The sequence below is a fragment of the Panicum virgatum genome, chromosome 8N (genome assembly GCF_016808335.1).
Source record: "Panicum virgatum strain AP13 chromosome 8N, P.virgatum_v5, whole genome shotgun sequence".
NCBI lineage: Eukaryota > Viridiplantae > Streptophyta > Magnoliopsida > Poales > Poaceae > Panicum > Panicum virgatum.
In genome coordinates this window covers 15,581,866-15,597,924 of record NC_053152.1, presented here as the reverse complement: position 1 = coordinate 15,597,924, position 16,059 = coordinate 15,581,866, and the positions used below count along the sequence as shown (strand labels likewise).

The 16,059-nt window shown below is 39.0% G+C and overlaps 1 protein-coding gene across 6 annotated transcripts; it reads right to left on the bottom strand.

Moving 5' to 3' along the window:
* Positions 1-2,176: 2,176 nt before the first annotated feature.
* On the bottom strand, positions 2,177-14,234 carry LOC120685252 (putative cysteine-rich receptor-like protein kinase 32). 6 transcript variants are annotated; one of them, XM_039967063.1, is made up of 14 exons: positions 14,059-14,233; positions 12,714-12,836; positions 11,658-11,836; positions 11,309-11,564; positions 10,048-10,270; positions 9,808-9,928; positions 7,448-7,702; positions 7,284-7,355; positions 6,594-6,737; positions 6,236-6,491; positions 3,607-3,826; positions 3,396-3,522; positions 2,964-3,149; positions 2,177-2,885 (listed from the first exon to the last, which is right to left on the bottom strand). In XM_039967063.1, the coding sequence occupies exons 3-14, from the start codon at positions 11,814-11,816 to the stop codon at positions 2,475-2,477; spliced, it is 2,430 nt and encodes an 809-aa protein (XP_039822997.1). In that variant the 5' UTR covers positions 11,817-11,836; positions 12,714-12,836; positions 14,059-14,233; the 3' UTR covers positions 2,177-2,474. The 6 variants fall into 6 exon arrangements, with proteins under 6 accessions (XP_039822997.1, XP_039822995.1, XP_039822999.1 ...); XM_039967061.1 differs by having other exon boundaries at positions 12,714-12,822; XM_039967065.1 differs by having other exon boundaries at positions 12,714-12,818.
* Between the last annotated feature and the right edge of the window lie 1,825 nt (positions 14,235-16,059).

The following is a 16,059-nucleotide window of genomic DNA, read 5'->3' as shown; positions in this document are numbered from 1 at the left end:
ACACCCGAAAAGAATCTTCCCGGTTGGTCACCCATCCTTGCTATAGACCAAGCACGCTTAACCTCAGAGTTCTTTGGAGATTGGCTTCCAGAAAAGAAATTGCAACTTGTTGATTGAATATCCTATTAATCCTATTAATCCCTGGGCCAGGATGTCACAGAAATATGATGATGTGTTAGTGGACAGTCTGTACATTCCAACATCCGGAAATGACCAGATGCTCGGAATATTCGCCGAATATTTTGGATATGAAGGGGCAATTTCGGAATGATGTAATAAAGGTTGGGGGTATAAATACCCCTTTCCTGCTTTCAAAGTTAGGTTAACTCTTGAGGGGAATATACTGCCATTTTTACCTTGTGTAACCTTCCATCTGAGACTAGTTTCTATTTCTACTTGACGATCACATCTTACATCCAACAGAAAAAGTCAGATCATATATTGTTAAATTGAAAGTAATTTTTCTACACTGATCGTCCTGATATCAAGTACCTTCAGTCTATGAAAGATGCTAAGCCAACGTTGATTCAATGGATCCTTTTGCTGCAAGAATTTGATGTTGAAGCCATAGACAAAAAATGATCAGAGAACCTAGTGGCAGATCATTTGTTTAGAATAACACTACTCCAAAGACCGCTGGTTCGGCCTGGCGTTGGATTAGGGTCGATGGTGATGGGATGAGCCATCACCAACGGTTCCTCACTCGGCGGTGTTCCACATTCACAGTACAATAAAAAGTGATGCAGCAGGTCCACATGCCACCGCCACCCAGCACGCTCAACTGCCGTAGAGCCCCACATGCCGCCGCTGAGCTCTGCATGCTCCGGCACTACCGTAGAGCCCTAGCGATGCCACATTGGAGCCCATCACATTGTATCTGAGCACTGTAGCCTCCCACGCTCCACCACCGCAGCCAAGCCCGCCGTCGCCATTGCCCCACTTGCTCCGTTGCCCCAGCTAAGCCCGCTTGCTCTACAGCCACTATTAAGCCCTCGCGCCATCGCATCTGAGTGCCGCCTCCGCAAGGCCCTCATGCTGCTCCGCACACAGCCGTAGGGCCTCGCTATGTTGCCACATCTGAACGCCGCTCGAGGCCCAATGTGCCTTCATCGGGAGAGGGGGAGGGGAGTGCTGTCCCGGCCCCGCACGTTACCGGCCTCGCATGGCACTGTGCTGCAGGAGAGGGGGAGGGGAGGGGAGGGGAGAAGGGGAGGAGAGGAGAGGGAACGGGATGGGACTGCATAGATGCATGTGCGCATAGGGGCAATGTCGGGAGGTGAGCCGACGGGGAGGGGCTGAAGACGGCATGGGAGGTGATGCAAAGGAGGGGAGATGGGGAAAAAGGTGGTATAGGGAGACGACGGGGGAGGTGGCGGCTGTGAGGGGAGGGGAAGCAGCCGGGGGAGGGAGGAGATGGATGGGGATGGGAAAAAATGAGAGGGAGAATAGTGAGAGAGGCTGAAAGAGGAAAAAAATAGAAGAGATTTTGAATGTATCACCGCCGGGTCGTATTATGATCCAGCTGTGATAATGGATATCACCACCGATTCGTATTATGACCTGACGGTGATGTCCGTTATCACCACCGGTTCCAGACGGTGTTGAGGGGTTTGCGATGATGCATTCTGTTGTACTGAAATAATGAAAGCAATGACATGGAGTGGATTGAAGACGCATTGATATATATATATATATATATATATATATATATATATATATATATATATATATATATATTCATAGGATTTATTTAACGGAGTGCCTAATAAATCCAACAGCACAGACATGAAACAGAGCATAAACGTGAACCCAAAACCAATTATGGATCTGAAAACACTCCACACGGCTCATAGCCAGACCCGTTACACAGTTCATATTACTTCTTCATCAGCCATCAGGCACAGATCCGACAACAAAGAACGTCGACTGAATGAGAAACAAGATATCAGTCGATTGATATGAAGTAAAACTGACATTGTTGGTTATAGGTAAAAATGCCTGGGCAGCCTAGCTTAGAACAAATATAAAAGTAGTTATATTATGGGATCAAGGGACTAGAAGAGGACAATTTCCGCTTGCACTGGGGATTGGGAATGTGATACTTATTAAGCAGTAATGCACATCCCATTTGACGGGAAAACTGATCTAGACTGAGAATCCAAAAAATCTGAAGGAATTCACTATCAAAACTTATGCACCTTCCTTTGAAATTGCCTTGACCTAAAACACCTTCCTTGGATACAAAACATTTGGCATGAACAATGTCATCATACAATTTTCACATATCATCTACTTGTACCATAACCTAAAACACCTCAATCAAGTGTTTTAAGTATGACATTTGCAAAAAAAAAAGGTTCGAGCCCTATACTAGCATATGTCCATTTACAAATGCCACATAGGTATATCAGTGTCAAAACACATGTGGTCTCTCCAGATAACTCTGCTGCCTCTCGATAATCCAGAATATTTCTTTAGAATTCCTCTCCCAATGGTGGTGTGCCAAAAACAACAACCACATTCACCTCATCAACCACATTACCATCCCTGTCACTGAACATGTGTTCAGTTATATCCCCAGCAGTGAGACCTCCATTAACTCTGGTGCTCAGCACGGTGATTTCCTCCGTGTAGTGATTATTTGGCAGTGCCATGACATGCTCTTGCATCATGGTAATGGTAACATTGCATTTGGATCGTGGTGGGACAATGCTTTTGTCTGGCTCAATGTGTAAGCACTGTAGGCTTGCCTTTGTGACGAAGGCCAAGCAATCATCTGTGTCGTTGGTCAGCTCTATTGACTTCCATATCTGCTGGTCAAGTTCAAGGGAGATATGTATTTCGAGCGGGTCAATCTCAAGCATGCCCTCGAAGCAAGGGATTACCTGTGAAGGAGTAAAAAATGCCTTACCACAGTTTGTCAATAGTTCTCTTGAGGTTCAACGAGCATATATAAGATTTACCTGGAATTGATCTTCCATATTATCTGTTAGGTTGAGCTCATCTATTATATTTGATATGTCAGGTCTGTCTTTTGGGTCAACTTGAGTGCATTTATCCGCCAACTCAAGGCATTTACTCACTTGTTGATAACCCAATGGTGTATGTTTTGCTGATTTATTCCACCTGTACCTCCATCTTCTGAGTGACTGCCATTATTTCATAAAGCCGATTTAGATCGGTACGAAAATATTTTATACAAATGATGTTAATATGTATCATGTAGAGAATATAGTGACGAAACAATGTTAGCTATAGGATATAGTCAACAGCAAGGCTTGTTTCTAATATATATCAGACAATCCTAATAACGGCGAGGATCGAATTGTTCCAATAGAGAACTAAGAAATTTCATGTCAGACAATCCGCTGCATCACCATATATATCACTCTTACCTTAGTAATATTGGGCATCTTTTGTTTGCTTCCCGTGACCACCTCTATGATTATTACACCCAAGCTATATATGTCTGACTTGCTTGATGATTTTCCTTCCAAAACATATTCTGGTGCACTGTATCCTCTGCATGATGACATCATATATCAACACACTGACATGAGAACTAATGTCACGAGAAATAATGCACTTTTTAAATGTGTATCATACAATGATATATGAAGTGATGTAGTTTTAGCACTTGAATTATTATCAAGTCTCGATAAACCAAAATCTGTAATTTTTGGCACCATGTGATCATCTAGTAGTATATTGGCTGGTTTGAGATCCATGTGGATGACATCCTTCTCCTTGTGAAGATGAAGCAAGCCCTTGCAAATTCCAACAATAATTTCGTAACGCGTATGCCATTCAAGGCCCCTCAATTCATCTGCAGAAGTATATGAAGAATCAGGAGTTTTCTAGAAAGCTGAAAAAAAATTCTAATTCTATTTTGGTACCCAGATTTATTTGTTCAATTTGTTTATTGTCCTATTTGAATTTTTTATGTTTATATTGGTCAAAAATAAAATAGAAATAAGAAAAGAATTTATATTAATCTGGATGAAACATCATCCATATTATGTTCTTCTCAGATGCAACGAAATAGTTCAATTCTAGAGCTAAAAAACAACAGTTTCTACCCAGTATCCCAACTTCAAATTTCTTCTCCGTCCAAGCTTCAACATAAATATTTTTATAAATCAATCGCAAAATAATATTCTTCTAAATCTTTACTTTTGTAGTGATTTTTCAACAGGGCCTTGGCTTGTTGTATCCATATGAATTTCATATTTTAAGATGTGAAAACAACTATAAATATCCAAAAATATCAAAAATTCACTTTTCCTAATGGAAGTTCCCCAACAACAGTAGCTTGTCAAGCGAATCCCATTTAATCATTTACTTATGGAATTATTTTGTTGGAAAGTTCAATCAATCTTTTTAATCATATGCAGCGGAGATACCCATATTTACCTTTTCTGTATCCCTTCCAATATTTTACTCATTAAACATAACAAGATATTGTAAACTAAAGTACCAAAGATGGTTCAGGGAAGGAAATAACTAGAGCATACGAAACGTGGTTGAGCCTTGATCACTTTGGTTATTGTACCATATTGTTCAATTAAGAAGAATATTTTACTGCAATTACATAAGCAATGATAAGGTTTTCTTCAAAGTCCATGGAGAGGTAGCATTGGGGATTTATCATTCGGAAGGCTGCATCAGAAACCTTCACGTATAATATATAATAACATTGACCCGAGACATGAAGAGTCCAAACTCCTGTGTGCAGGTTTGAGGCCAGAGGACGGTGATGACATATGGTCCTGGAAAACTATGCAGAAGAGGAAGGAAACTCATCTTCGGATCCTTCAGGGTCTCATTCCCCAAGGATCGGATGGCGGTGGGGAAAACAAGAAGGCCGATGCAGGACGTGTGCTAAGAACAAAAGCAGTGCATGAAGGTTCAGTGGTTGAAAAGCAATGCATTTTTCAGAGAAAAAAGCAATGTAAAGGTAGAGATGTAGTTACCAGAATACGCTTGCATATTTGGCGAATGGAACAATTAATTCGTACTGACATGTAACTTGTTGTAATGATGGTTCACCTCCCTATAATTTATAGAAAACTGAGAAGCTGATCTGAAGCCTTCAATCATTGAAGGTTTTTATGTTCTTGTCATCTACTTATGGGAGAAGTCCAGTCTACACACTCGGAGAGTCACAAAAATCCGATTTTTAACTTTCAGCTACAAATCCAAATAACGAGTGCCATTCAACTAGCGAAATCGAACAAATTTAGCCCTTCGGGTGGTTTTAAGGGTGGTTTGTATTTTTTAAATAAAAAAAATCTAAAAAAATAAAAAATCCAAACTGTTCTGTTTCAAATCAGAATTATTTTTCTAAAAATATAACCTACATATTTGCTCTATTTGAATCTTATTTATTCAAAAATAGCAGATATAAATACAAGTAAAAAGTACTAGGAACATGAAAAAATTAGATCTGAAATAACTGACAAGTAGAGTGCCAATACATAAGTTATATTTTTTAAAAAATGTTGGTACCTATTCCATATTTTTTAATTTAAAATGAATTACTTATGATATTGCAGTGTAAACTTGAATATTTGAAATTTTAACAAATGAAAAATGCACGTTAAAAACCATCTAAATGACCAAATTTGTCTGGTTTTGATGGTTGAATGGTCTCTGTTATCCAGTTTTGTAGTTGAATATTGAAAATCGGATTTCTGTGATATTTCAAGTGTGTACATTGGAGTTTTTCCTTAACATACTATATCTATTTTCATGTTGTTAGCCGGTAGCTTGGGATAGAAATGAGCGGGCCATGTGCAATCCCAAGGTCGGGCCTGTTGTGGTGACTTTATCTTCAAAGTCAGTTTCACCCACCAGGTGATGCTACGGGAATGGTAATTATAGATGACATTTGAAAGAATGGTGATTAAATACTAGCTTTAAAGTACTTTTGGTAGTGAATCATGTCATATTGACAAGTAATAGATAGGTGAGTAAACTTGATATTTTATTCTCTACAAATAAAAAACCACCCTTGGAACCACTCAACAGGTCGAACATACCCGGTTTCAATAGTTGAATGACCACCATTATCTGGTTTTGTAGTTGAAGATTGAAAAGCAGATTTTTGTGACAGTTGAAGGGTGTAAACTGAGCTTTTCCCATTAAATAAAAGAAAAAAAAGACTTGTAACATAAATGTAGATACAGAATAGGAAAGAATCCTGCCATTAGGTAACATGATGAAGATAACGTACCAGTTAGATGGCTGTCCAGACTTCCGTTGCTCATGTACTCAAAACAGAGCAACCTTTCTTGTATATCGACCACAATAGTTCCTCCTTCAATTGAAACCATACGTTCTTCTGTAAAAGAACAATAACCAAGAAACCGAACTATATTTTGGTGCCTAACTGTAATCAAACTTTTAACCTCACGATGAAACATCTTATTTTTAATAGCACGGCTTTTGAAAAGCCTCTTCACAGCAACAATCCCATTTCGAAGGATGCCCTGTTTAACATATCTCGTGAGGACGGCCATGTGTATTATACATTTTATGCCATTCAGTGAGGAAACATGATGATGTGGTGCCATTAAAAACTAATAAGTTACCTTGTAAACATCTCCCCATCTACCAACACCAATCTTTCTCTTCTCGGAGAAATTCTCGGTGACCCTCTGTAGAAGTGGCAAATCTAGATGGTCCGGTTCGTCACTTCCAGCTACTATGCGCTCTAGGATGTTAAGCTCCATAATCTGTACAGATGCAGGATAACAAATGCGAGGTTTGTTTGTGAGATAGCGCAGAGTGGATCTTTAATAAGGCGTATATCAGGATGTGTGTAGCTTGGTATCTGGTTGCTGCCAAGTGGGTGTCATGATTAGAAGCCAACACATACTAGCATTGTTTGTGTTATGATCAGAAGTATACCGAGGGGATCTTAGAAAAACATTTTCATAAGTGGGTGATGGCCCAGGTCGGTCTGAGTGTAGATCCACCCAAGGTAACAGTGCATGGTTTTGCAATGAAAATGTATTGTAGAGTTGTTGACTATGTAAAAAATTATTTGGAACTAATGTAGCAGATGGACAACAAAGTACTAGTTAAATAACATTTCGTACTCTATTTCTATCAAGGGTTTTAAACGTGGAGTCTCGACACCTCATGTTTTATAAAAAAAACATATATATATATGTTATTGTAGGCCACTGGCAAAACCCGGTTACCAGACCTATTTGCTTGTACACTAAAATATTCTGTTAAAACTATAGGCTATGGAGAACCAGTAGTGAAGAAGTCACCTGATTGCTTTCCACTCCTGACATCATGGATGTATCGTCTTGCTGTAGCCCTTTGGAAGTCTTCTCTATACGCTGAAAATTAAACTTAAAGGTTTCACATTAGCCATCAATTTGGAGCATAATCTCCAAGAAAGATGAGGTTGTGTGAGACACGAGTTTCCTACCAATAAAGTACTCCTTGTGCCCAGCTCGATGGACTTGTCCATGCTTTCTGTGTCATTATGCATCTCGGTTATACATTGTCTATCTGGCATAATGCTTTCTGTTTCATCAAGGGTCTCAATGACATGCCGTATATCTGGTCTCTTTTTGGGGTCAGAATCGAGGCAACATGTGCATATCTCGGCGCATACTCTAATTTGTTCTAACGGTATGTCTTCACCTGATTTCATGGACCAATTTCTCCAGCATTCAAGTACCTAGAAAAATGCAGCATTTAACTTTTGTTCGACAAATTAACAACACCTTTTCACACATGATGTAACAATATCTATGAAATAAATGAATACATTATAAATGATATTTAATGGTTGATCTAATGGTACTAATTTGTTGACAATATGGTACACTTTTCTATGACTATAGTTAAACATAATATAGTTTCACATAGAACAAATCTAGAAATCAAATTGTTTTTATGATGATGGGAGTAGAACATAACAACGATGATTCATAGGTTGGGAGGTTTGGGATCCTGACTAGGGGAGAGAGAGAGAGAGAGAGAGAGAGAGAGAGAGAGAGAGAGAGAGAGAAGATTGAACAAATGATCTCTATTTGTTGTCCTTCTGGAAAAGGTATTTTTTCTCCATGACCCTATGAATCATGCAGTCTCAAAACTATTCAAAATCCTCTCTATACACATCATTTGGTTGTATGATAAATAATATACTTCTTTTTTCAGTGAAATTACTGGATTACGTGCCCCTATTGGCCTGATTTGACCAACTTTCACATCACGGACAAAATGTCCTTGGCAACTAGGGTGCCTCCACCATGGTCTGCCAAGCCACCATGAATATCAACTGGTGTGCCACTACTTAGAGACATCGCCTCAAATGTCGATGTGTGTAGGTCACCCATTCTGCCTAGGGGTGGTGTGGCAATGTGAATCTGGCAGTGACAGATCTGATGGTGAAGGATCGAGGGCAAGATGTAGGAGCTCGCACCACCATCCTTGTGGCGGCTCAGGCTTTGAGAGCCATACTTCTATTGTTATGAAACAAAGTAGCTGAGGCAGAAGGCGTTGGGTCTCGGATTATTCTCTTGTCATCTGGCTATGGCAATGGTTTTTACACAAATGCAAAGGTGATATATTTGTGATCAACACAATAATATTTGACTTATGACTACCAGGCAATGGTCTATTCCAGATTTTGGTGCCATACTGGTTGGGTCTATCTAGTCTGCTGAATCATATCTCCACCCCCACCACTCCTTTTCGAGTTGTGAAATTCTTGTTAGTTCTAGTAAATCAGCAGCTCTGTATTGTAGTTTTAGATTACTAACATAATTGCAACTCACAATCCTTATACCACATTCACTGTACAATAGTTGCTTTATGTAAATTAAAAACATAAGGCATATACTCTTATCTTTGTATACTTGTTCAACCATTCAGGACAAATACACAATAATATTCAGATCCAGTTGATCGAGCAAGAAAATTGACATCAGATTAATTAAATTGTCCAATGATAAACTTCAAGACTCTTGGTGCAGGGAGTCTTTTGTGTCAGATTAATATAATGTTTCATTCAGTCTAGACAATCTGTATATATTGTGGAATTAATTTTCCTATGTACAAACATACTTTTGTGCTATTTTGGCAAAGGTGCACAGAATCCTTTGCTTAAATAAAATAGATTACTCGAAAGAAGGGAAAAGAAATGTGTCCATGCTACCAAAAATAACTGGCGCAATTATGTAATGTGCCCATGCTAGTGCACCACTATGGCAAAGCTAATTGAAACACAAACTCTATTTTATTCTAATTGCCCGAATCTTAAAGTAAGTCACCTAAAGGTTTACCATGGATTGGTATGTATGCAATATTACCAAACTCTGGGCGTTGGTCCTTTAAAGCTTATTGAAACACCAACTCTATTTTATTTGAAAATAATTTTCCTTTTCTCTATAGATAGTTCCATTGCATCATGTTACTATGCTAACCTTTGTCATGTTTCTTTGTTGCTACCTTATTTATTGACAGGTACCATAGTTTATGGTGTATAATTGGATTATGAGCAGTTGATAAACAAAATTCAAGCATTGCAAAAAAGTTTGTTATTTTATACATGTTTTTTATCCTACTTTCCACTGAATTTTACAGATTTATAAACTTTTTCTCTGGTAATATTGTGAAACTCGTTCTTTGTCAGTTTGACTGTTACCATGAAAGTACGGGAAAATGTGATTGACCTTTATTTTGAACTACTTTATGTAGTCTTACTGAAACTGTACAAAGTCAAACATGGTATAATATTTTTTGAAGTAGTGACTTTATCTAAGAACTATTTGCTCTTACATCGACGACTGATGCATATCCCTTCTTCCCTGTCAGTATCTCTGTGATTATGACACCAAGGGCATATATGTCTATCTTGTATGTGATCTCTCCATTAAAGAATTCAGGTGCCAAATACCCGCTGCATGAAAAGTGTGGTAGATCACTTCATTAATTCTAAGATCAGATCAAATACAATTTACATCTACCCAAAAAGAACAAAAAAGAAAGCTGGGTATTTGAGTGGCCAAGCTAACTTACATAGATCCAACAAGAGTTTTTGTGATTGCTCGGGTTTGATTTTCATGAAAGGACCTTGAGTATCCGAAGTCAGAAATTTTTGGCACCATGTCATTATCCAACAATATGTTGCTTGGTTTAAGATCTAAGTGAACAATATGCATTCTATGAAGGTAATGCAAGCCCTCACAGATTCCCCTGATTATTGAGTAGCGCTTTTGCCATTCAAGTCCAGTGGACACATCTGTAACATCAGCATAAATAAGTGTTTACTTTTTTAATATGCTCAAAGCAGTTCATCTTGGTATGTTTGAGTAAATACAAGATAATGATGCTTAGATTTTCAATAAATTCTCCAAAATCTAAACTTTTTGTAATGTATATATATTTTATAATTACACAAAATGATTCATGTAATTCCCTTTTGACAATATATTTTTCTTATAAAAATGACATATTTTCATTATTTTCCTATGACATAATTTTCACATTGTAGGGATCTTTGTGCTCCCAGTCATGCATATAATTATGAAACATAAGATAGAAGTATTTCTAAAAAAATAAGATAGTATGCACAACTACATAGAGTAAACATAAAAAAAAAGTACATATAGTTGTGTAAAGAAGGAACCTCATTTAAGTAGCTCGTGAATAAAGTCAATTACTAACTCCATTCCAAATTATAGATTGTTTTGGCTTATCTAGGTATATAGTTTTTTCCAATGCATCTAGACATAGCGTACATTTAGGTACATAGCAAAAACTATATAATAGAAAACCAAAAATGACACATAATTTGGAACGGAGGGAGTATAAAATTACTTAGGTGGTAATAATCTTGTGAACTTAGAACTTCTGGGGACTAAATTGGATATTTTCCCTTCTGAACACCATTTTAAGCTCGAACCATTGTTAAGGTTGTTAACTCATATCCTGGACCATATTTAGTTCACAAGCTCCACATTTTTTAGCAGACCAAAGGTATATAATTGGTCTGGTTTTGATATGTGACACATAAATGAAATTGTACTTTTGAGAGAACGTAACCAACATAAATGCTACTCACGGAGTTCACTCATTTATTCTTTTTCTGTAGTGTGGTATGCCATATTCTCTGTGCGGATCGAACTGTTGCCACAAATGTGCCGAAACTTTGCTAAAACAGTCGAGAGCTTTGTAAATGTTGTTTCATTATATGCACCCCCCCTCCCCACCCCCACCCTGATGCATAGTTCTCCAGGCAAGAAAGGAACATTTTGTGTAGCAAGATCCTCGTACGCACCAGTGATATAGTTCTCCAGGCTTCCTCCTGATGCATACTCAAAGCAAAGAAACCTTTGCCGGCATTCTGCCATGACAATCTTTCCGTCGAAACTGAACAGTTTGCCTTGTGTATCAGAACAGTATCCCAGGAATCGAATTATATTCTTGTGTTTCACTCTCATTAGACAATCAATCTCTCGAATGAATTTTTGGTCATCAAAATCAACAAAATCCAACAGCTTCTTCACAGCGACTGTCCCATTTCGAAGCAGGCCCTGCAGCAGGCACAGCAGCATTCTTTGTCAGAATGAACAAGAGTAAATAGATAAGCTGTAATCTGAACAGGGAAGTTGGGGGATCAGTCGCACCTGATAAACCACAGCATAACCACCCCTGCCAATTTCCTGATCATTTGAAAAAATTTTCGTGATGGCTTCCAAAAGTGATAGTGGCAGGTCTGCCGGCTCTGCATTTTCATCAAATAGCATGCGCTCCAAGTGATGGAGCTTGAAGGCTTCATGATCCATTTGTTACATATAACAGCATCCTTCAAATGAAAGCCAGAATTAATGAGGCAGATGAATGTTCAGTAATCAAGAAAGGTAAAATGCCAGTGTCTTGTCACCAGACGTCTGGGTAAATCTGTAAAACCAGTACTATCACTAGTTCACTACTCTGCCCAATCTTTGATTTTGCAATTATTTGCCATTTCGCTCTGCCCATTCTTTAATTCGATAGATTGTTGCAATGGGTGCTGCAATTTGAGCTATTAATGGTCCTTTTTTTTCTTGCTTCTTCATGGTTGGTGTTGAAATCTTTTGACAAAAATAAATAAAAAGGAAGAGAAATCACTGTATGGTTCCGGTCCTTGGTATACAATTCCACTTTTGCCAAAAGTAAATAAAAAGGAAGATAAGTCTTTATATAATTCCAGAGTTGGTCAAAACAAAAGGAAGATGGAATATGTATGATAACTATTATCCGTTAATGACAAAAGATTTTGCCAAAATAGTAATTAATTTCATTACAACATGGCCTTTCGTTGGACCAACAGAGTGAAATTATACAGAACATCATATAAGACTGCAGATTTACTAATTCCTGGTGATATGATCTCCCTGATCTCTCGCCACCCAGCCAGCAGATAAGGTGTTCTATGATTGGTGGCTGAAGATCAATGCTCTGGTTCGTGGAAACATGAAGTGAGATGCTCTGCTCATTTTGGAAGAAAATTGCAAAGAGCTTACATAATATCTTGTCAAGAAGTACGGATGAAAAGGTAAACACGAGTAACATTTGAACCCGCTAAACTTAACAACCTACTCCTGTTGTGTTTTATCATATACAAAATTAGTGCGAAATCAGAAGGCATCGATGCTTATGCTGTTAGTATACTTGTTTAGATCCAAAAGAGAGTGACTTACCAGCAATCAGGCAAGCGAACACAAAGCCTCAGACGTTGGGTCGGAGCCGCAGTGTAACAAAAAGAAGGAAGGACGAACACAGATGAACTGCGATGAATATTCAATCTGCCTGCAAATACAAATCTATGAACAAAAAGAAGACGAAAGTAACTGAATCCGCATGAACAATCTAGATCTAAACAAGATGTGGCAGGGTCTGTGGAGATTAGATTAATTAGATTGGAGTGGCGGCAGGAGAAATTCCTCTGCAGCTCGGCAGGTTGTGCGAAACTACCTTCCAGCTAGAAAGATTTTGGAAGGACAGAGGGGATGTGAAACAAGCAAGGCAGATCTGAGCAACCACGATGATCTTGCTGCACAGCATAGATTTCTATAGGCTTTTGAAAATGTTAACATAACCGTGCAAGAGAAACTATATACGAACTATACTGCAAACTTAGATCTGCTCAAGTACAGAACAAGTACCTTGCAGCAATCTTTTAATACTGAAACCGCGTCGCGGTCCTGGCCACGGAGATGGGCCACGTACACGTAGGCCGGAAAACATCGGCCGTCGGATCGCGATCCGACGGTCAGAAATAGATAGGGACATAAATTTTACAAAAAAAATCCCTGAGCTTTATTAAAATGAACACGGAGTCTATCAATTTAACGGAAAACCCATCGGACTTCGTGGAGCCTTACTTTAAAAAAACCCTCAACTTTTAGTAATCGTGCCGTACTCCGTGAATTTTATAAAAAAACCCTAAACTTTGTTAAAATAATTATGAGCTCCATCAACTTTATGAAAAACCCCATGAACTTTTCAGTAATCGATCGGTACTCCGTCGACGCCAAATTTACCAAATAACCCCCGCAGTCTACCAATTTTACGAAAATCCCCACGGACTTTTTGCAGTTCAATTTCTTAAAATAAACATGAATTGGAGGGCATATTTCTGCGCGGCAACACCGCGCAATGTTCTAGCGTGAATTTTGTAAAAAATACTCTGGACTTTGTTAAAATAATTATGAAGTCCATCAACTTTATGAAAAACCCCTTGAACTTTTCAGTAATCGACCGGTACTCCGTCGACGCCAAATTTACCAAATAACCCCCGCAGTCTACCAATTTTACGAAAATCCCCCCGGACTTTTTTGTAGTTCAATTTCTTAAAATAAATCTGAACTGGAGGGCATATTTCTGCGCGGCGTGTTCTAGTGAAAAGATTAAATTTTTGAAAAAGATTAATAATACCCTGTGAAGTTCTGCACAGGATTCAATAAAATAGGAGAAGAAAATAAAATTTACCAAGACTAGTAGGAATCAGCATATAGACGCAGTTGTTAGAAACTGAATAATAACCTCGTGAGGGAAGAAGACATGGATTGGAACTATATTGTAGCACGCAAGGAGATCACGGTACCCTTGGTTCTTCCCTTCTTCCTTCTGTGATCTGGAAGACTTGATAGAGTCTAACAAGTGCCCAGGAGTAGCGTGCAGCCTATGCACATTGTCTCTTAATATCTTCCTTTAAAATAAGAAACTAGTTTATTAGGGAAAACAAACATAGTCAGATCCATATCACATCACCACATTATTTGTTACCACCTCCATCTATAACATGCTTATCCAGATTCGTGTCCTTCACTCATCATGAGTCCTTGTGTTTTCCTGAATTTAGGCCATGGATTAATGAAGTTATTCAATCAGTGGTATGTGCCATGTCGGACTGTCGGTCGACAACGAGGCACGCATGTATCCATAGGAGTGAGTTTCTATCCATGTATAGGAGCTTATGTGATTGTATTGTGTTTTGCCAAAAAAAATTGCGCACCTATATAAGGTATTTAATATGCATTTAGACACCGGTCATCTAATTATACACTAGATTTTCTGCTCCCTTGAGTTAAGGGCATGTAAAGAAGACTTATTATGGATCACTGTTGCAAATTATGGATTAAGTGGGCTTATTAGATTCGTCTGGCTGTTGACGCCTTTTACGGGCCAACACACGATCGCGCTAGGTCGCACGATGCGAGGAGGAGCTCCTTGCAACACCTCCTGCGTGGAGCGGTCAGACCGGTCAGAGGGGCCGGTCAGACCGGTTGCCGTGCACAACGGCGACGATCCGATGAACGCTCGCCCGGGAGGGACCCCGTAGGGGCAAGCGCGCGTAGGGTTGCCCTAGGCTCGGCAGGCCAGCTAGGGCATCCTCAAACGTGATGGAGACGAGAGAAGAACAGCATGTCGAGGTTGGAAAAATAGGATAACGAGAAAGAAAGGTAAAAACGATAAGGATAAATGTATTTGATTGGTTCGATTGGGTTCTCCTTTCAATCGGCCGTGACCCTTTATATTTATAGGGTGGGGAAGACTTACTCCGCAAGAAATCTTGTTTACAGATTTAAATCTATTAAGAACACTAATTGTACTCGGACTCCTAAACCGGTCAGACCGGTTGGTCATGCCAGACCGTCTACAGACGCCTAGACCGGTCAGACCGCCTGGACACACCGGTCAGACCGATCTGTTCAGATTACTGCCAATTTTGATCTTCTTGTATTTATCATGAAGCTCCTCAAAGGTCGGCTTGATCCTATTTTTTGCACCACCAGACTTTCCAGGTTCAGACCGGTCAGACCGGTCTGACGAACCGGTCAGACCGGTCCTGTCAGAACCGATATAGATGCTCTTATCTTTCACCCCAGCCGAACTTGAACATTGTTCGACTATATTGTTTGATCCATGATCATCATGGAGGACAATTTCATCAATTGAGTTAAACGATTGCTCTTCAACAACCGGCTTTTCTTTATCTAGTGTTAAATCTGAATTTTTATTTAACCTACCTTCCCTTTTGACACGGTAGACTTGTTTGATCACCTTATGCTTATTTTTCTGCATAGACCGATCTCTTTGATGAAAACGATCATTAATTCTAAGTAATGATTCATTAATTACCGGCTCTCTATAAGTAACATGATTTTGACCAAAATAACTATGAGAAGCCGGCATCCAAGGATTATAAGACCATGTTGGACAAGAATAAGGCATGTAAAAATAAGGTCCACATGACATACGCATAGGTGATTCATGTGAGGAAAATGGCATTGATGAAATAGGAAAATTATTCCATTGCCGATTTCTATCATGGAACAGACGTTTTGAAGATGATCTTAGTTGTTTGGATTTATTAAGCCAACTAGCATCTTTTGCATCTCTTTGTTTTTGAGGTTTAGCCGGAAACTCTCCAATAAGCTTCGGCTTCGCCTTTTGATGCTTGCTATGACCTTTAGCTTGAATGGTTTTCCAAACACCGATCTCAGGTTTCTTTGGCTTAACCACCTTAAGTTTTGATTTATT